A 22,371-nucleotide genomic window follows, 5' to 3' on the forward strand; every position below is an offset into this window, starting at 1 on the left:
CATTATGAATTTGTACCAATTGGACAAACAGTTCACCAAGTTTGCTATTTGGAAATGAAAAGGCTGTGTGGAAAAGTTAGATGACCTGAACTTCTTGCATCACGACAACGCACCAGCTCACATGGCACTGTCTGTGAGGGAGCTTTTAGCCAGTAGACAAATCACTGTATTGGAACACCATCCCTACTCACCTGATCTGGCCCCCAATGATGTCTTTCTTTACCTGGAGATAAAGGCAATATTGAAAGGAAAATATTTTGATGACCTTCAGGAGATCAAGGGTAATACAATAACAGCTTTGATGGCCATTCCAGAAAAAGAGTTCCAAAATTGCTTTGAAGGGTGGACTAGGCACTGGCTTCCGTGCATAGCTTCCCAAGGGGAGTACTTTGAAGGTGACCATAGTGATATTCAGCAATGAGGTATGTAGCACTTTTTCTAGGATGAGTTCACGAACTTAATTGTCAGACCTCATAAAATGGGGATAATAATATGCTAATCTTCAGAATTATAATGAGGAAGCTACAAATGATATAAAACAAATCTGTCCCTTCAAGGAACTTTCATTATAATATATGGAAAATACATAAACACACATAATTAGTACTTATATTTGTATATACATATACACACATTATGCTTAAATTTAGTAATATATATATTACTAAAAAAGAAATTAAGTAGCTTGCCTAAGATCAAAATTGCCAGAAAAGGAAAGGATAAATTGGGATTCAAACCAGGAAGTCTAGTTCTAGAGCTCTTGCTCTTAACTGGTATGTTATACTGCTTAGAGTTATATACAACTGAAATAGATACCCATGTATAAATTAGTACACTCTAAATGCCAAATTGAGATGAGAGACATCAGTTAAATTGAAATTGCCATGGAAGACTTCATGGAAAAAGCATGACGTGACTTTCATTGACTTTCATTATACTCTTGCTTCCTGTTTTCTCTTCCACTACAAATAATATATGTAAAATCGTTAGCACAATTCCTGCCAAAGGTGCTCAATAAATTATAGTTGTTGTTATTATAATAATCTTTCTGATAATTTCTTCTCAATGTCCCCTAATTGGTACAACGCTGTTTGAAAACCACAAGTCTAATCTATAGTCATGATTTAAATTACCCACCAGTGATTCTTAATTGTGACTGTGCATCAGAATCACATATTTAGCTTTTTAAAAACATTGATGCCCCAAGCTTATCTCAGAAGTACTAAATAAAGTGTATGGAGATAAAACCCTGTATTTACAAAAAGCTTTTCAAGTGAATCTGATGGGCAGCCAGAATAGAGAACTGCTGCTTTACATGGTGAAGAATTCTAAATCTATAGATCAAATCTACATCTTAACTCCTGTCTAGTGTTCCAAACACTGCATCTTGTTAGACATCTCTGCTCATTTATTTTATAAATGTCTCAAACTTGGTATGTCCCAAATTAAACTTAATATTTTCTTTTTAAAAACCTCTTTGTCTTTCCTAGCATGATGACCTGATAATCATTTTCAACTTCTTTATTGCAACCTTCGATCCAATTACTCACCAAGTTATGTAGATTGTTTCTCCTAAGGAGTTCAACATTTATCCCTTCTTTCCATTCCCTGTGGTCTTGACCTCAGTATGAGTTCACATTCATTTTTCAACTGGACTACTGTAATCATTTCTTAATTGGCATTTCTTCTTCTTCTCATTACCCATCCCCAAAGCAACCTACTCACCATTTAGCTGCCATAGTATTCTTTCTGAAACGGAAAGCAGAGAAACAGGCGTTTGACTACTTAAACTCATTCTAAGGTTCCTCATTACTTTTAAGATAATTTTCAAAGTGAGATCAGTGAGAACATACAATATTTGTCTTTCTCTGCCTGACTTATTTCACTTAGCATAATGCCCTCAAGATCTATCCATGCTGTCACAAATGACAGGATTACCTTTACTCATGGCTGAGTAATATTGTATCAATTTTATCCGTTTATCCATTGACAGACTTTGATTTTTTCCATATTTTGGATATTGTAAATAATGTGGCCATTAACATGGGAGTGCAGATATCTCTTTGAGATAGTAATTTTATTTTCTTTGTATATTACCTAGAGGTGGGATTACTGGGTCATATGGTAGTTCTACAACTTTTTGAGGAATGAGAAAGTGCCACTTAAACTTAGCTATCTTAAGTTAAAGTTAGTCTAAATTCTGCTAGAGAGAGACAGGCTCTCTCAAGCCTTTATCAATGCTGTCCTCTCTATCTATAATGAATTTGGTCCCTCAAGTATTGTTTTTTTCATGGCCAACTCTTCCTTGTGCTTCAAGGTGTATTTAGATTCAGCATCACCTCCTTTTGAACACATCCCCTTGTCACTTCAGAGTGAATTAGGCATTTTTCCTTATGTTATCCTGGATTCCAGTATTTACCTTAATTAAAGCACTATACATACTGTATTGTAGTCATTGATTTTCCTGTCTTGGTTATGAGCTGTTTAAGGGCAAAGGCAGTATCATTTATTTCTTTAAAGCCAGCACTAATACAGTGCCTGGCACATGATAACTACTTAACAGATTTTTTTGTTGAATAACAAAATTGGGAATGAGCATGAAATGTCCATGGAAAAAACATGGCTTTGGTCACTTAGGTAACCATTAGGAATTCGTATTAGATGACTTGGACCAGACTCTGAAGTGTTTTAAAGTTAAATTAAGGAACTTCAGATTTTATGCTTAACTAATATAATACTTTTGTAAGGTAGGATATTGGTTGAGAGTATTGACCTGCCTTCAAACTCAGTCTCTTCCTCTTAGTAGCTGAGGGTTCCTGCAAAGTCTCTTGGCCTCGTTAAGTTTCAGAATACTCATTTGTTTTGAAGATTTTTAAGAAGTGATTGTGTATAAATTTCTAGCACTGTGCCTGGCACATTGTATAGCTTACAATGAAAGTTATTATTGCTGTAATTATATGCAATATTGAGGAAAATCAGGCAGCTAAGGGATTAACAGTTTCAGAATGTAGAGTTGGAATTATTCAATGATTGACCATTCAGGTGGCAATCAGAAAACCAAAATTTTACTTCTAGTTCTAGCTCTGCCATTGGCCCACTATAAATTTTGAATGCATCTTCATTTCCTCATATAAAAAAAATTACAGTAAAAGCAGAAATATTAATGCTTTCCTCACCAGAATGTTGTAATATTTTGAGATGTGTTAAAAAATAAAACCCCAAAACCTGTCAAGTTAAAAAGAGTGGAGATTTATATCCTTTGAAGTCATTGATACCATCATGCTTTTGTGCCAATTGCCTGGGATGCTCTTCTTCTTATTCACTTTGATAATCCTATTTGTGCTGTAAGATTCCATTTAAGCATCAGTTAGTGGGATTAGGTAGTCATTTATATATCCCTTAGAATCCTAAGCCTACTTATGGTATAACATTTGAAAAAATACATGCTTGTATATCATTTCCCCTTAAAATATGAAATCCTAGAAGACAGTGTATATTTTAATTCCGTATCCCCATGACCTCGTACCGATTCTGGCACATATTAAACGATTAGACAATATTGATTCAATAAATAGATTTTGTTATATAAATGTAAGAATACTGAAGTGTGCTTTAGGTCAGCAAAAAAAAGTTTCTGAAGCTCATTCAGAGATTGGACAGGAGATTAAAAACATGTGTTAACAATTTTAGTAGCCTATAATAGTAGCAGACTGAATATTAGTAGTAGAATAATAGTAATAAGAATATATTACCCTGATTGATATGTTCTGAAAATGCAGAATAGTTAAAAATGAAGTAAAATAAGGAGACTTGAGGTAAAACTATAAGATAGAATAAACACAGCTACTTTTCCTTTCTCCCCAAATCTTATTAAAAGGACGAAGGGTATTTTTAACCATTTCTCTGTACCAAAACTAAGTGAAAGTGGGAAGAATGGGAGAGGAAAAAAAGTGACAAAATTTTGTGAGCAAAAAATGCAGAAGGAAAATATCAAGTGACTTGGCTAACTGAGAAAACAGAATTATAAACTGGCAGTGACAAAAGCTGAGAATCAACCCAATTAATACTGAAACATCTTGAAAGACACCAGGTATCTCTGAAAGGGAATCAAGCTGCTAAAGTAAATAGGATTGCATTAAAATTCAATCACGTTTCCAGATCCTCTTCCTCCTTCACTTCAGCCAACCAGGCAAATACCCCACCTCTACTCTAGCAGTAGACTGGAGTTTTATTCAATGGAGAGGTTTGAAGAGAATCTTTATGGACTGGGTAACCCAGGTACAGCTAAGGTCAGAAAGCACTATATTAAAAGCAGCTGCATTCAGTAACAATGCTGTGATCTCAACTCTTTTCCTCCATTTTGCTCCTAGAAAGCTGGTAGCCAGGCCTTCATCTCCCAGACACAATGTTGGAGGACCCACCTGGACACTAACAAGCTCAAGAGGAACGTCCCAGATATATTGACATTAGGGTTCCTCAAAGAAAGAGCTAAACCAAATAATTTTACAGTATCCTCAAAGTTGACAAGCCATATTCAGCATTTTCAATTAGTATTTTAGTTTCATATTTTAAAAACGAGAACAGAACCAAAGATCGAGACCTCTAAGGAAAATTCTAACATAAAAGAAGGAGGTCAATGATTTTTTTTTGGATTTGACACCAAAAGCAAAGGTAACAAAAGCCAAAAGAAGTAAGTGGGACTAACTCAAACTGAAAATCTTCTGCACAGCAAATGAAACCATTAACAAAATGAAAATGCAACCTACTGAATAGAAGAAAATATTTGCAAATCATATGTCTGATAAGGAGCTAATATGCAAAATGTTTTAAAGAACTTATACAACCCTATAGAGAAAAAACAAACAATCCTATTAAAAAATGGGCAGAGGATCTGAATAGATGTTTTTCCAAAGAAGATATGCAGATGGCAACAGGTACATGAAAAGATGCTCAACATCACTGATTATCCAAGAAATGCAAATTAAAACTAGCAGTTGGGATCAGATTTAGAAAATGTAAACACTAACCCAAACTTCCTTTCCTTTAGCAGCCAAAAATTTTTTTTGTTTCAAAAGTTGATCAAGAAAAAGCTAATTTTTAAAAAAAGTGAATATATCTTATGTATGACAAGTTCATTCCTCTATCTAGATTAATACATTCAATGCAATTTATTGACAAAAAGACTGTGACATGGGCAAGTGAGGAGTAAATCCACATATGTATGAATAAACAGGTATGCATTTAATGTAATAGACCTTCATATTTTTAAAAACCTCTTATTTGGATTATCTGTTCTTATATATGATCTATGATACTTGATTCTTCTTAATGGAAGCAATGAGAGGACATTATATAACTTAATGACATTTTTTTCTGGGGAATCAGAAGAGAAGATTGGACTAGAGAAAGGCACTTGTAATAAAATAAAAGTAATGGTCTTTATCTTCACCAGAGTTGTTGATGGCTCGATCAAACACGTAAACTAACGAAAACACAATTTCAATTCCTAATAGTATGTATTAGATGACTAGAAATGTATATCTTCATGATTCATCAACTGTTATCAGATTTAGGACCCCATAATTTTTACCCAATCATAAGTACTATATATCACTATGCAGAAGAGAAATAAAAATATTATCAGCTCTTTCCCATGTGGCAACCTTCACCGTTCTTTGCCACTTTTTATGAATGTGGTTTAAAATCAGGTTCAGTAGTATGATACATTATCTGTGAAAAACAAAATTGTGCCTTGAGATGTGGTTCTGATTCTATTTTGCTGGCATTAGCTCTTTCCATCTCTTCCAATGAGAAGTTCCAGTTTTATGCTTCCTAGGTGTACAACATAACATTTACCATCTTGATCATTTTTAAATGTACAGTACAATAATGATAACTATATGTACTTTGCTGTGTCACAGATCTTGTAAACTTTTTCATCTTGCAAAACTGAAAACCTACACCCATTGAACTGCAGCTCCCTCTGCCCTGTCCAGCTCCTGACAACCATCATTCTACCTTCTGTCTCTATAAATTTGACTCCTCTAGATAACTCATATAAATGAAATCATACAGTAATTGTATTTTTGTGACTGGCTTATTTCACTTGTCAAGTGTCCTCAAATGTCATCCATTTTGTAGAATATGGCAGGATTTTCTTCTTGTTTAAGGCAGCATAATAGTCCATTGTATATCTATACCACATTTTGTCCATTCATCTGCCAGTGGACATTTAAATTGCTCCCACCTCTTGGCTATTGTGCATAATGTTGCAATGAACATAGGTGTGTAAATAGCTCTTCAAGACCCCGTTTTCAATTATTGTGGATGTATAGAATGTTACATTTTCTAAATCTGATTCTAATTGTTAGTTTATTTGAAAAGAAATATTAGTTGATTTTCAAAACAGAAGGATACAATATGTCAAGGGCCGACTGCTCACATGAATGAGTTTTATATATGCCTTCAATAATTTACTATCTGGCTTCTGTAAAGACCTTTTTTCCTTGCCTAATGCTCACTTGAAGAAGAAAGAGGTCAAAAGTAAGAGGTATTTGTGTTTTTGATGGCCCATAAGGAGCTAAAATTCAGAAAGCTTTTCTATGTTTTCCTTAAGGTCTTGCATAGTATTTGATGAAAGTCAGATGACTTCTCATCTCTGAACCATACATGTGAGACCCTGCTTAAAGTATTTCTCCTATGCAGAGAAACAATTTCTTTAAAATGTATTAAATTGTAAAATAATTCATAATCTTTGCTTATATTGTGCAAAATATGGGAGTCACACAAGAATCTTTATTATGTAGCTATACACTCACTTTCTAGCTTCATTTGTTACTTTCAATGGGTACCTTGTGCCCTAATAATCATGAAACAATTGGAATTTCCTGATTAAGCCTAATTTTTTCCCTATGCCTTTGCATGTGTGCGGATCTCACTGCCTCATTTTCCATCCTCCTCACTGTTTCAAAAACTTTACCTAGTCTTCAAAACTTAGCCTGGCTCAACTTCTCTGATGATTTGCTGAGACAAATAACATGGGTTTTGAGTTAAACAGATCAAAGTTCAAATCCTGCTTCTGACACCTCCTAGTTCTATAATCTTGGGTAAGTTACTTAAGTACTTTGAGCGTCAGCTTCCCATTTGTAAAGTGAGGATAATAGCCTGCAAAGTTTAGTGAGATGATGTTTGAAAAGCACCTAATATTGTCCATGACTTTTATTATTCATAATAGTCTTGGGCTGCTATAAGAAAAAAATACCATAAGCTGGGTGATTTAAACAACAGAAATTTATTTCTCACAGTTTTGGAGGCTGACAAGTCCAAGATCAAGGATCCTGCAGATTCAGTGTCTGGTGAGGGCCCACTTCCTGTTCATAGACGGCCATCTTCTGACTGTGTCCTCTGTTATTGTTATTGTGAATGTTATTTATGGAGTATGAAAAAATTTGGAGAAAAATGGCTAAAATTTTGAGAAAATGAGGTAGTAAGTGACACAGTAGAAAGAACATAAATTTTAAAGTCATATAAAATTTGATTCAAATCCTAATCCTGCCTCATATTAGTTGAACAACTCAGACTCTTGGACAAGTCATTTAACCTTCCCTAACTGAGCTTCAGATTCCTCATCTTTAAGTGATGATAAATATATACAGAGGGTGCCAAAAAATGTATACACATTTTAAGAAAGGTAAACTGTATTAAATTTGTAATACGCAATATATACCGATAACAAAAGATGAATACAAGTCATGTTTGACTTTTGCAATTACAAGAGGTGCTCAAAGTGGTTACCATCAGCGTCTAGGTACTTAAAAAAAAATTTTTTTTTCTTGGGGAATGTTGGGGAACAGTGTGTTTTTCCAGGGCCCATTAGCTCCAAGTCAAGTCATTGTCCTTCAATCTAGTTGTAGAGGGCGCAGCTCAGCTCCAAGCCTATTCACCGTTTTCAATCTTAGTTACAGGTTGAACCGGCAACCTTGTTGTTGAGAGCTTGTGCTCTAACCAACTGAGCCATTCGGCCACCCCTCCTGCAGCTCAGTGGCAGCTTGTTGTCTTCAATCTAGTTGTGAAGGGCTCAGCTCACTGGCCCATGTGGGAGTCGAACTGGCAACCCTATTTTTAAAAGCTCGCGCTCTAACCAACTGAGCCATCTGGCCGCCTCGAGACACTTCTGCACTGCGAACTACTGCTTGAGCAACATTGACCAAAGTGTGTACTTGTATACATTTTTTTTGGCACCGCCGGTATACCTTCTAGAACTGTTGGGAAGATTTCATAAGATAAAGTATATTTATGTATCTAATATAGAACTCTAAGGTGCTGTTCTAAGCATGTTAGCAACATGTAACTCATTTAATCTTTATAATAACTGTATAAATAGCATGACACCCATTTTGCATCTGTGGGAATTAAGGCACAAAGAACTTGCTCAAAGTCACATGGCTAAGTAAGTAGTAAATGTCAGAACTGGATATGAATCCCTGTGGGCTAGTTTCAGAGATTTTTCTTAGTCACCGCTCTGCTTCCTCTATGGACCTTAACTTAGTTTTAGTGCCTATTGATAGTATGAATTTAATAAATGGGAACTATTTATAAGCTATAATACTAGCTATAAATTAGGCGTGGCTGTTTCTATTACGTAGATTAATCACATATATTTCTAATAACTGGAGTTTCAATCTTCTAAGTAGTAGAAGAAATACATCTCAACTATACATACATTTAATTTAAATAGTAGATAGTTTTTGGTCTTGTGAAAGGAATAAATAATGAGAAATTAAAAAAGTTATCCACCAAGAGTGTTAATATACTTGTATGTTTTTACTCATCCTTTTCCTTTTTCCGCATTTGCCATTTCAAATATAATTCCATTTTAATTATTTAGGGTATTTTTATTTTCTTTCTCTATATCCCTTGAAGGGTATTTTTATTTTCTTTCTCTATATCCCTTGAAGTTTGAGATAATTAGAAAATATAAAAGCACAGGTTTTTTCCTTATTTTCTTGGTTTTGTTCTTTTTTAGTTATAAAGGAGAAAATAACTAAAGTTATGCCTTTTGTTATGCCCATTCCTTCTTCCACACTTTTGGCATTTATATAATTAGGAAAACAACTATGCCTAAAGTTGCTATTAAATGTAATAGAAGTCCACATTTTAGTAGATCACATGACTAAGATTTCTACTATTTTATTTATGATATGATAAAACATATCACTAACAAGCCTCAGTGATTACTGAGGTTACAGAATACAATTACTGAGCTGGTTAGACTTGCTTACTTTACTTTTTAAATGAATTATTTAAACACTATATTTTTCATAACTTAAGCGTATATCTGAAGTATCTCTCTTCCCTGCTGTTTTCTTATCATTGAAGTTCATCTTCTAATGTTTAATTTATCTTACTCCTTAGCACCATTTTAGTTTTGTAAGAATCTTGAAATTTTCCTTGTTTATTTAATCCCAAGTATTACTTCACTATTCCTATTGTGTCTTGATTTGTTGGTTTTATTATGTTGGGAAACTTCTTTCCATCTTTAGTTTGCAAATTATTGAATATTCAAGTCCAATTCACCTATAACTCATTAAAGTGCAGATACGATGGACTTTTTTCAGTTTAAATAATTTATATAATTGACGATTGTGTATGTAGTCCAACTCAGAACTGTCCTAATTTATGATGAGAAGACTAAATACTAAGGTAGTACTCCAATTTTGTAGATTCTTACAAAGTTGTAAAGAACAAGGTTTTATTCATGATGGAAAAGGTACAAATTGGTAATTTTATTTAAAAATGTACATGTATACCTTTATTTCCTTATAATTGATACCTATGTGTTTTACATGTCTAGAATATATTAGTAAAAAAATCAGGATTTAAGTAGCAGGCATGGAGAAAGATATTGTTAGATATTGTTAATCCTCCCCCTACATGGGAGGATTATAAATATTATTACCTTAGGCTAAAGTATGCATAAGTACTTGAATGAAAACAAAAAATGACCCTTACATTGAAGTAGAAAACTGCATAGTATAAAAAAGTTAAAGTATTGTCCAACTAGGAAGGATCTTAGAGATCATGGAGTTGATTTTTAAAGTAATTTTATTTTTATTTTCTTTATATTTGTTTGTTCTTTAGTTTCTTGGCTCAGGATTCCTTCTTTCATCTCAGACATCATTTATGGGGGGTCATTTTACTTCTTCCTGAAGTATATACTTAGAAATTTCTTTAGAAAGAATATGGTGGTGATAAATTCTCAGTTTCCGTTTGTCTGAAGTGTCTCTCAAGAATGTTAGCTGAACTACACATAACAACCAAGACATGGAAACAATCGAAATGCCCAGTAGACGATTGGATTAAGAAACTGTAGTACATTTATACATGGAGTATTATGCAGCCATAAAGAAGAAAGAAATCTTACCATTTGAAACAATATGGATGGACCTAGAGAACATTATGTTAAGTGAAATAAGTCAGACAGAGAAAGAAAAATACTATATGATCTCACTTATATATGGAATCTAAAGACAAGAATGAATGAATGAATGAACTAACCAGAAACAGTCTCAGAGACATAGAGGAAAAACTAAGGGTTGCTAGATGGGGGTGGGGTGGGGATAAGGGGGAAAGTGAGGGGATTAGAAAGCACAGTCAGTAACCACAAGATGGCCACGGGGATACGAAAGTCAACTTGGGGAATGTAATCAATAATGTAAAGATTCTGTAGGGTATCCGATGGGCACTTGTCTCGTTAGGGAGACCACCTCAAGGATAATGTAGATGCCTGATCACTGTACTGTTCACCTGAAACTGAAGCTGAACAATAATGAATGTCAACTACAATTTTATATATATATATATGTACAGGAAGCGGAGAACAGCATTAGGAATAGAGACAGTGGAAATGTAATGGCTGTGTGTGATGTTAGAGGGATAGTGGATGGGGGGGAGGGGGGTTGACACTGTGAGTGATACAAATGATAAATATCTAACTATTACACATTGTTTTGTGCACCTGAAATTAATAAAAGAAAGAAAAAAAACCCAGAAAAAAAAAAAAAAAAGGAATGTTAGCTGACACTATAGGAAACAGTATGGAGGTTCACAAAAAAGTTAAGAATAGAATTATTATATGACCCAGGAATCTCTCTTCTGTGTATCTACCCAAAAAGTCTGAAAACATTTATCCATAAAGATATATGTACCCCTATGTTCATTGCAGCATTATTCATGGTGGCCAAGATATGGAAATAATAAAAGTGTCCTTTAATAGATAATTGGATAAAGAAGGTGTGGTATATCTATACAATGGAATATTACTTGGCCATAAGAAAAGATGAAATACTGCCATTTGTGACAACATGGTTGGATGTTGAGATTATCATGCTAAGCAAAATATGCCAGATAGAAAAAGTCGAGAACCATATGGTTTCAGTCATATGTGGGATATAAAACTGAAAGCAGCAAACGAACAAGACAAACAATCAAACAAACAAAAGCTCATAGACACAGACAATAGTTTAGTGGTTACCAGATGGTAAGTGGGGAGAGGGAATGGTTGACGAGGATAAAGGGGGTTAAATATATGGTGATGGAATGAGAACTGATTCTGGGTGGTGAACACACAATGCAGTAGATAGATGATGTATTATAGAATTATACACTTGAAATCTATATAGTTTTACTAACTAATGTCACCCCAATAAATTTAATTTAAAAAATGTTGGCTGAGTTGAGTATTTAGTTCTAGATTAACAATTATTTTTCCTTGGTATCCTGAAGATATAATTTTATTGTTTTCTGGCTTCTATTTTGATTAGTTTGTCACTCTTGTAGGACATTTTGTTTTTTCCCCTTGCTGCTTTAAAATTGTGTCATTCTGCAATTTCACATGGTATGTGTAGGTATGAATTGTCTTTTAATTATCCTGTTTGCAATTCATTGTGATTTCTGAATCCAAGGATTCATGTCGTCTATCATTTTCATCAATTAGTTTCAATCAATGCTCTCCTTCATTTTCTTTATTCTTATCTTTTAGAACTCCAGTTAGGTGTATGTTGGACTTTATCATATTATCCTCCATTTAAAAACTATTGCATATCTTTCACGTTCTTGTTATTTTGTTCTATATTCTATGTAATTTTTTTCAGATCTTAGTCCCAGTTTTCTAGTTCTTATAACATCTGTTTAGTCTACTCTTTTACCCATGAAGCTTTTAATTTTAAGAATTATATATATCTATATATTATTACTATTTTTCTAATTTATAGAAGTTCTACTTTCACATTAGTTTTTTTCAGTCCTTCTTCTTTTAGAAGAAGTTTTCTTTCCAGGCATTTGGATTGTAGGAACCAAATCAGTAGCCTGGTGGTTTGGTTTCAAGTCAGTCCTGCTTTAAGTCTCACTAATGTCTTTCAACTGATTCAAATAACTAGGCTCTTGTCTTGATACTTAAGACAAACGACCTCTTTGCTCTCTTATCTTCCTAGCAAAGATATATTGATCTTTAAAAAATCAGCTCAAGTGTCTCTTTTAATGGAGTCTTGACTGACTTTCTTGGATAAAAATAATGACCTTTATGGTTGAGTGTCACCGGTATGAATTTCTTTCGAGTACCATTGTGTGTTATACTTAACATGAAGTCTATGAGCTCTTTGAGGGTAGGAAACATACTTATTTTTGTGGCCCAAATAGTACAAATGATAATACAAATAACATTTATTGAGGACTTAATACATGCTTGGACATTCAAGAACTTTACATGTATTAATAAGCCACTTGATTCACAGAGAAATTATGTAAGATTCCTGAACTCATGCAGCTATGAATTAACCAAAAGAAAATTTGAATCCAGGTGGTATGTGCCCCACATTACCCTCTCAGCATTTATCCACTGTTGCCTTTTGTTGACCTCCTAAATGGGAGCATCAGCAGCAGAGGGATAGGTCAGAGCAATAAGAACTTGAACTTGAACACGAAATGAGCTCAAGGGGATGTGGCATGTGCTTAAGGAAGAACACAGCCGGACAAATGAAGAAAGACTTAAGACAGATAGAGTCTCATAGAGTATTTATGAGCCGGCAACATGAAGAAACTAAAGTCAGTGTGAGGCAGCAGTAAGGAAATGTAGCAACAGTTAACATCTTTTTCTGAGTACAAAATTTGGTCATAGGCATAACTGAGACTCTAGAAGGATTCTTAAGAACAAGACAAGAATCAAGTCCAGAATTGAAAACAAACAAATCTGGAGGATTGAGTGGGTAAACAAGGCAGGAACTCAATTATGCATCAGATGTTGGACTCACTAGAAGACATCATATTCTTTAGGTCACAGTGACAGTAATAAATACTGTCACTGTGTATATTGTGATGAATTTAATCCTGAGGCATAATTAGCTTAGCATTGAAAGACTTTCACCCCTGAACCTTTCAAACCTGAACTTGACTTGAGTGTTTTATGTGAACCAGTGGACTTCCTTGACCTAATTGTGTAGTCCTCTAACTGCTCTCTAAAGTTGGCATGGGTAGAGTTTTACAAGTAAATGAGATAAGTCTTGAAGTTTTTATGTGATGGTTTAGTTTATGCCTTATTCGAACTGTTCCTATGATAAAGAGTTTTACTCTCCAATTCTTATTCTTAGTTCTATTTTTTTATATGTGTAAAGATGAAATAACACATTTACTTTGCATAAGTAAATGAAACCCAATTCCTACCTCCCCAATTAGATAACTATAGAAACGAATTCACTTGCTTTTATTAAAAATATATAGGGAAGAGGAAGAGTGGTTTATTGGGCTACTTTATAATTTGTTTCATATGATTTAATTAATATAGTATATAAGATAGATAGATTTAACTTGTATTACCATGAGAGAGTATAATCCATATTTTAGAGTTGACAGCGGATTTTAAATACCTAATTTCAAAGTAATATGCTAGTAAAAATAGAAGGGCTCATTTATTTTATGAAAATACAACATACAGGTGAAGTTCAAAGTTATGCTTGACTTATGCATAGATTCCAGTTCAGCTAGTGTTCATTGAACTCTTATGATACGGTAGTCTCTGAGCTGAGGCTTTCACATCTATTGTCTTACTTGGTACAGCATAATACAGTTAAAGGTCAAAGAGTTGATCTTTTACATTTTTATCATACTTTAGCTTACATGGTAATGAAAAAAAATGGAATCCTTCCAGAATAAATATGGATACATATGTTGAATATTAACATTGAATCTAAATGTTAATGTTCAGTTTTCTTTATTTCATAGTTTAAAATGCAAGACAGAGAGGATATGAGTAAGGAAACAAGAAGTTAAAATCCTGCATCTATTTAGAAATGAAAAAAGGTAACTCTTATATACTAAATAATGGATGGATATGTTGAATATGAACATTGAAGCCATTGTGTTAATGTTCAATTTCTTAATTTCATAATTTAAAATAAAAGATAATAAGATGAGTAAGAAAACCAATAAGTTAAAACTCTGTATGTGTTGTTTATTGAAACAGTAGCAACACACTATTAAAGCAGAGTATGTATATAATGTGGTGAGATATTACAAGTTTGGAAAATACTTGATTTAACATTAGTGAAGTGAATAAAATCAACCTTAGCTTTCTGTGAAATATTTTAACATTAATGAGAATTGACAAGTTTGGAGCCTTTGTAAATAATAAACACTGAAAACTACTCTCGGTTCCTGTTTATAAAATACATATGTCTATATGTTACTACTATTCTTTAAATCAGTACCGGAAACTATTTCATATTAATGAAGATATTAGTTCTATAGGCTGAGAGTCCCTGTAAACTGAATTAAAAGGTAATTTCTGCATGGAGCCTCAGGGGTAGAAAAATGTAGAGCTATTCCTTGAGTTTATGAGGAACATTCTTTGCAACTGTTAAATACTTATATTTTATTAGTTACTCTTTTACATTCCCTTTCATACATCTAAAAGTTTATACCCTCTTTTTCATTTCTTTCAGAAACTAAGCACTCTTGATTTAATCATGTTATTGTGAGTTCTTTGACCCAGTCTCTTTCCCACATTTTTTTTTCCCTCTACCTTTCATTAATAGTATTTTTTGATAGATATTTCTTAGTCAAAGTCATGTAAGTAGGTTGCCATTGTGCTGTATGTACAAAATTTGATGTCATGGATTTATAGCCATTAAAATGTGATATATATATATATATATATATATATATATATATATATATATATATATATATATATATGTAGGTCATGGTCACAGCAGGAAACACATGGTCACTCAAAGGGTGATAAAAAGAGTTTAGTGATGGGACTATTTTTAAAGATGTGGGCAGGATAAAGGGAAGTCAACTAAAGTTAGTGAAATTCCATGAACTTGCAACAGCTAGAAACTGTCACTACTGGGCCTAAAGATGCAAGGTGTGGGAGCAGTTAATGCCAACTGGGAAGATCTGTAGCTGAAGTAGAGTCACATGATAAGAGCTTTGGCCTTTGATAGAGAAACACACCATTGCCAACCTATGGCCTAAGAGGGCCCATGTCTATCTTCTCTTTCTCTCCAATCCTCTGTCATTATCTCTTATCAATCGAACTCTGTTGGAAGCGAGAAGGGAAATACCCTGGTGACGCAGTCCATAAAGACACAGAGCACGGAGAAGAGATGAAAGTGGATCTGTTGTGACTAGTGGAGACTATACAGTACAGCATATGATCCTAATACCTAATAAAAAGGCAGAAAAAGTGGTTGCTTTCTACAAAAATTGATATGACAAAATTCTGGGGAAGAATATTCTGAATTGAAAATGAACTGCTTTTTGCCCTATTAATCCATTCTCAAATGAGATAAGAATTATCAAAAGGAAATGGAAAAGTGAATTTTCCTGCTCGTAGGATTACTGTTAGATTTTGGCTTGTAAAACAAGAAAAGTTTTATGCTCGAGAGTATGGTAAATCAGAAGAATGCATTTTTATATATTCAGAGTGCTTAGTGATATTTACAAACAACTCTAGAAGAAATTGTGTTTATCTGAATAGTTTAACACTTAAATGTACTGGCCCATGTTAGTTGCTCTTTCATGAGAGTGTACTGGTTTAAGGCCACTTCAAATGTGAGAGCTGAGCTAGAAAGTTCTTTTTTCTTCTATTTCTAATAATTGTTCCATTAAAATAACAATGACAACAAAATTCTTCCCTTTACTAACATTTTTTGGAAGTGGATATATTCCCAATTTACATTTATATACAAGATGTCTTAATATTTAGAAGTAATCAAATTTTAGAAAATTATAGAATGCATTTGAATTATGCCAGTCACATGGACTTTGCCTTTTAAATAGCTGAATACAATTCAATTTAGTCATAACCAGGGTTTAAGTAGAGAGGATCATAGATAATACTATTTTGCCTTTCTTTCTTGGGAAGGCATGGGAGATACGTACTTCAGTGGAACTAGGAAGAGCAAGCCATCACTCTCCTGATATAAGGAAAAACAAAGTCAAAATAGTTCAGCAAAATATTATGTGATTTATGCAATTACAGTAATATATCCCTAAACTTAACATGACAGAAACTTCACAAGTTGAAAAATATCAATTTGAAAAGTAAAATATTATTATTTGTTCATTTGGTTAGAGGTTTACATAAATGGATTTCTGTGTGAATTAGTTACTATTACTCTGTCCTAGAGCAATAGTCTATATTAGTGATTTTCAAATTGCAGGCCTCAACCTATTTCTTGAATCCTAAAATAAATTAAGGGATAGTTACTAGTATTTTTAAATGAAATAGAATACCCTGGAATAGAAAATATCACAGTACACATTGTTTATAATGGTGGGTAAATATTGGTTTGTGAAACTTTTGTTGTGATTACGTATATATGAATATGTGATTATGTTGGGATATATATTTGTCACCATGGGTCATGTCCAAAAAAATGTAAAACATTGTCCTATTTAATTTATGGGAATCAATCGTCTTAAACTTTTCCCCAATGGTGTAGCAAAGGTAATTTGTACTTGAGAGGCAATGTAACACTTTAGTCCTAAGGAGTAAATACACATGGAAATTAAGGTATATTAATGTATTTGATGTTCAACAAATCTAAAGAGATTAACAATACAAAATGAGATGAAAGTTTATTTTACTGATATATAGGGATTACATACGGCACCCAGTGCCATATGTACCTCTGTGTTCTCTTTATCACACCTCATGTTTGCCTGCTCTTGGCGATAAGAAGGAAGGGAAATACTCTATTAAAAAGTCTTGAATAATATTGATGTGATCCTTTAAACGATAAGTAGAAGAATTTCAGTGTATCTATTAGTATTAATTGGATCTTGGGAATTTTCAACCTAGAAGATCACGCATTTGATGTTTGTATGGAACATCCAGTGAGTATTTAAAGGGGATAGTGTATATGAAACCATAAATAAGTCACCTATGTTGAGTTAAATTCATATTCTAGTTTCTAGATTTTATCTTTCAAAGAAATATCAAAACCAGGTCACTTCTGCTTGCAATTTTTATAGTAATTCAACAATCAATTATTTCTTAGAGTCTCCTTCTGCTTCTGTTACAAAATTTCATTTTATCTCAATATCTTCACATAGGATAATCAATAGAATTATCTTTTGTGTCTGTGAACAGTATCCATGCTTTATATAGAGAAAAACCATTTTGTATAAGTTGAAAATTCATTCAGATCCTTGAAACCAAAATGAAATATTTTATTGTATAAGTGAAAAACATCTTCATATATTCTATATAAAACTTTCCATTTCACAATTGTTTTAAGCGACTGCCATTGTGAACCATAGTGGAATAATAGTCCTTCTGACCTTTGAATATGAATGCATGAGTTAGCTTTTGGCATTCTTTCTAACAACACCCCAGAGGGCAGAGGTGCATTCCAATGTGACATATACCGTGTTTCCCAGAAAAGAAGACCTAACCGGAAAATAAGCCCTAGCATGATTTTTCAGGATGACATCCCCAGAACATAAGCCCTAATGTGTCTTTTGGAGCAAAACTTAATATAAGACCTGGTCTTAAGTTCAGGGAAACACGATATTTGAATACATCTTGCTCAGAGGATACATTTGATTTGTAAATGTATCAAGAACAGATTATAAATAGGCTGAAACTTGCATTTGTCTGGTTCAGGAATATTATATAAATCTTATCTTTAGTTTTTCTCTATGGCTATTATTGTTCAATCCAACAAGTTTTTAAAACATTGCAAATAGAAGAGCCACAAGCTCTGAATCCTATCTTCATGTTTTTTCTCATTGACAGTGTAGGTTTCTTGAACTCTGATTTCAAACACTTAGTCCTGACCTGGCTCAGCAAATGTTTACAGAAAAGACAACAGACTGTGGAGTTAAAAACATGTCCTTCTACTCTATACTTTGCTGCATGTGAAGCATTTCCGAGCTGATCTTTCTAGATTGAAATATGTTGTCTATAATCCTACAGTTGAAAGTATTGATTTGTAAAACATGGAGGCCAAATCTTTATCAAGATTATGTTGAGGAATTAAAAAACTTTTCTAATAGCTGAATGCTAGGATAGACTTAGAAATAGATCTTGAAAGATTCACCCATCTTTAGTCTGTTAGTCTGCCTTTTCATCTCTCCATTTGTGCTTAGCGTTCACTTTTTAAGGCAGTTTTACATAGGTATTCACAATTAGATAAAAGTAGGAAGTAATCCGCATTTCATTTCATTCAGTATTTTGCATTTGGTCAATTCCTGCATGGTCAGAATGAATTATACTCACCCCTCCATTATTTTGTTGAGTACTGAAACAGTGAACATAATGTTTTGAGCGTGTACAATATGCAGAAGACAGAGCCTCTGCCCAGCCATTATAAATAGATTAAAAAAAAAAGAAAAAGAAAAACTGAATGAAGTTTTAATGTACAGGATAATAATTTACAGTTTAGTTTGAATAAAATGCTGAAGCAAAGTAGTTAGAGTTGTAGTTTACTTAATAATTGCTACTAATTGCTTTCAAGGGATTAGATTCCCCCAACCCCATTTTTAATGGCAGTGGAATTGTTTTACCCTACCATAGCATTAGTGGTGTTAATACTAATGATTTTTATATTTTCCATGTATAGTTCAAAATGTCATCTTGTTAACAAAAATTCTTTATCAGAGATAAAAACGCATGTTACTAAATTGGCATTTTACTCATGGTATTGAGTAAAATTGGCATTTTACTCATGGTTACTACATGGTATTCTAGTTTTACTTTGTTTTCTGATTTTTATCTCCCTAACAAATGATGCCAACTGGAATGTTTCACTTCTTTTGATTCATGGAAAATCAAAAGATATTCCTTCTCTGATTATATGGTCAAATTAATTTTGGTTTCCTCTTTTAAACTAGCACTTGATAATGGGATAGAATAGTCATGTACAAGTAAGTTAAAATGACTGAATTAATCCCCTAAAATAATAAATCATATTAAAGTTTATTTTCTGAAATAAGAAGATTGTATGTATTACCATTTAATCTTCTTTCTTCCTATTCTACAGAGAAATGATGAAGAGGCCATTGTGGATAGGGGTGGAACTCGTTCTATTCTCAAAACACACTTTGAGAAAGAAGATTTAGAAGGTAAGACTTTTTTCCTCTCCTTGGGATAGCTATTCTTAAAGTGTTTCAAAGAGAAATGTGAAATTTGTCACAATGTGGAGAATTGCAAAAGTTGATATCAGAGTAGATGGTGGTGGTGGGTGGTGGATATCATTGTTTTGGTGCAGTCTGGAAGGCCAATAGCCAGACCTGTGCACAATGAGAACGTTCATCCAACAGTCATTTACTGAACCTCTCCTGTATTCCAGGCACTGTATTGTATGCCAGTCTTTCAGGAATCCTTGTTTCAATGAATTATAATCAACGGGAATGAAAAGAGAAAAATTATGATAGACCAGCACACTAGGTATTACGTGAGAGGGGAGAATAGGACAGGAGGGACATCTAACCCAACCTGTGTTGTCAGAATAGGCTGTCACTGGAAGAGAGTGAAAGACATGGTATTCTAGTTTTACTCAGATATACATGACAGAAAGGTAGAGGCACCATATATGTGTGTGTTGTCTTCAATAGGAAGAAGATCAGATAATTCAGCAGGGAGGTAGTATGGTCTAGTAGTAAAGTCTACAGGCTCTGAAACCAAACTACACTGGGTTCAAATACTAGTTCTGCTCCTTATTTGCTACGGAAACTTTAGCCAGTTAGTTAACTTCTCTGCACCTCAGTTTTCGCAATTGTTAGAAAAACGATAGCAATGGAATATATATCCAAAGGTTTTATGAGAATTAAGGGAAAAACACTTAGGATAGTATCTGGCATAAGATACTGGCATAAGAGTTACATAAGTATTGACAGTCATTATATCACAATTTAATGTACACACACCATTAGTTTATCTTTATTTTTTTTAACCAGAAAGTATTACTGGTGTATACAAGGTATACGGTATTGTTCATGTTTTGGTTGAATAATGAAACCCAGGTAATCTTAAGTAAAACTAATCAGAGATAGTTCCTAATAATCCACCATAGCTGAGAAGTAAGGATTTATTCCCCTGAAGAATTGTAAGGTAACCACTTAACTTACAATTAAGTTCATTGTTCTTAGGATTTATCTTTAGACACACAATAAAGTGACAGGAGAATTAGTATAATATTTAGAGACAACTTTTGACAACTATACCTACTCTGTGCCTGACTTTTCGCTTGGTGCACAGATAATACTCAGATCTGGGAAGGTTAGACTTACTGGGTGTGCATAGTGACTGCCTATGCTATCCATATTCATTACACAAATTGAAAGGAGAACAAACTTGGAAAAACCTGACTGATAATGGATAATAAGATAATTACTCCTTGGATTTGAAATGCCATTATATCACTTTTTTTTTTTTTCAGCAGCAAATTTACCTTCCCATCTAGGTTATGACTTAGTTATGCTTGTATTCTCTAAACGCACACAAGAAAACCTAATAAACCATCAAATTTGCTTAAAAATAAACTCAATTCTAGGGAAAAGCCATCTTGGGTTTAAAGACTATGATTGATAATCCACACAGAGATAACTGGAAGGTAACCGTTAATAATTTACAAATAATTATAGTAAAACACTGAATGGTCTCTTTGGATGGAAAAACGTAATACAAAAAGAACATTTAAGGAGGTCGTTTTAACTATCCTATAGACATGTATTATATGCATTTTCTTTTACTGGGCATGGTTAGAGAATACAGATGACAGTGTACAATGCTTATGCAAAGAATTTTCTGATTGGCAAAACACAATTGGATAAACCTGATTTTGTTTTGTTTATTGATGTCTATAGTAGGTATTTTAATCCCAGAAGTGAATAATCGTGCCTCACCAGTGGTTGAAATTAACATCATAGAATTCAAATGTAATTATACATTTTAGAATTTTGAAGGAAAACAAGAAAAATCTTATTTGTAGAATTTCTAAATATGTGCTCCCAGGCCATACTAAAGCCAGTAAACATCCTTGCATTTGAGGACACCGTGAAGAATTGTGCTGTGATGCACACAAAGAATGAATCTATTAGTGGTTCCCAGATTAATTACTCTGAATCGGAAGAAAATAATGTGGGGGCAATGTGGTGGAAGGCATGGTTGGGGAAGAATCAACTGGCAGCGTAATAAAAAATGGTCAAGTGGGAGAGCGCTAGTTAGAAAGGTAGCATCACCGATGATACAAGCGGTGGTAGTTCCTTCCTTGGTGTAATTAAAGGAAAAGACCAGAGCTCCACGTTTTCAGAGCTTCTTTAGTAATGTAGATAAAACACACCAATAGCAGTTATTTATTTTAGATGAAATAGAGTTGGGAATTGCTGCTGAAAACAAATATAAAATATATGTGACATCTCAGGTGAAATATATTTAATGGAAAATGATCACCTGTCCAATATCATCAGCTTGGCTGTAGTATATTAGCTAATATGTTCACATATATTACACATTCTGATGAATGATATGTCAAATGTATAATTTCACCCCCAAACCTATTTCTTCTTTTGTTTTACATATACCTTATACCATTTCTCTCTCTCACTCTTATTACCTAAAATCAAGAGCATACAATTTAACTAGATTTTGTTCACCGCATATGTTTCTGTATCATGCAGTCAGTAAATTCTTTGAACCCACCTGAGGGCTGTCTTTTCTCATTCTTTCCTTTTCAGCTCATCGTCTCTGCTCTAATTCTTTCCCTCTCTGTATACGAATACTATGTCTTTCCCTCAAACAACCTTTCTTAACGTTGCTGGAGTGTTCTTCCTAAGCATACTTATGCTTCTAATGGGAAAATGGTA

General features: G+C 33.6%; 1 protein-coding gene across 16 annotated transcripts in view; it reads left to right on the plus strand.

Annotated features, from left to right (window-relative positions):
- Window positions 1-22,371, plus strand: part of SLC4A10 (solute carrier family 4 member 10) — a 256,810-nt gene that overhangs the window by 75,476 nt on the left and 158,963 nt on the right. For all 16 annotated transcript variants that reach the window (XM_074337110.2, XM_019727291.3, XM_019727287.3 and 13 more), the window contains exon 2: window positions 19,548-19,629. In XM_074337110.2, coding sequence (XP_074193211.2) covers window positions 19,548-19,629 — 82 coding nt within the window. The remainder of the gene's footprint in view (window positions 1-19,547; window positions 19,630-22,371) is intronic.

The sequence above is a fragment of the Rhinolophus sinicus genome, chromosome 17, assembly GCF_057876585.1.
Source record: "Rhinolophus sinicus isolate RSI-liver-muscle chromosome 17, RSI-T2T, whole genome shotgun sequence".
Taxonomy (NCBI): Eukaryota; Metazoa; Chordata; class Mammalia; order Chiroptera; family Rhinolophidae; genus Rhinolophus; species Rhinolophus sinicus.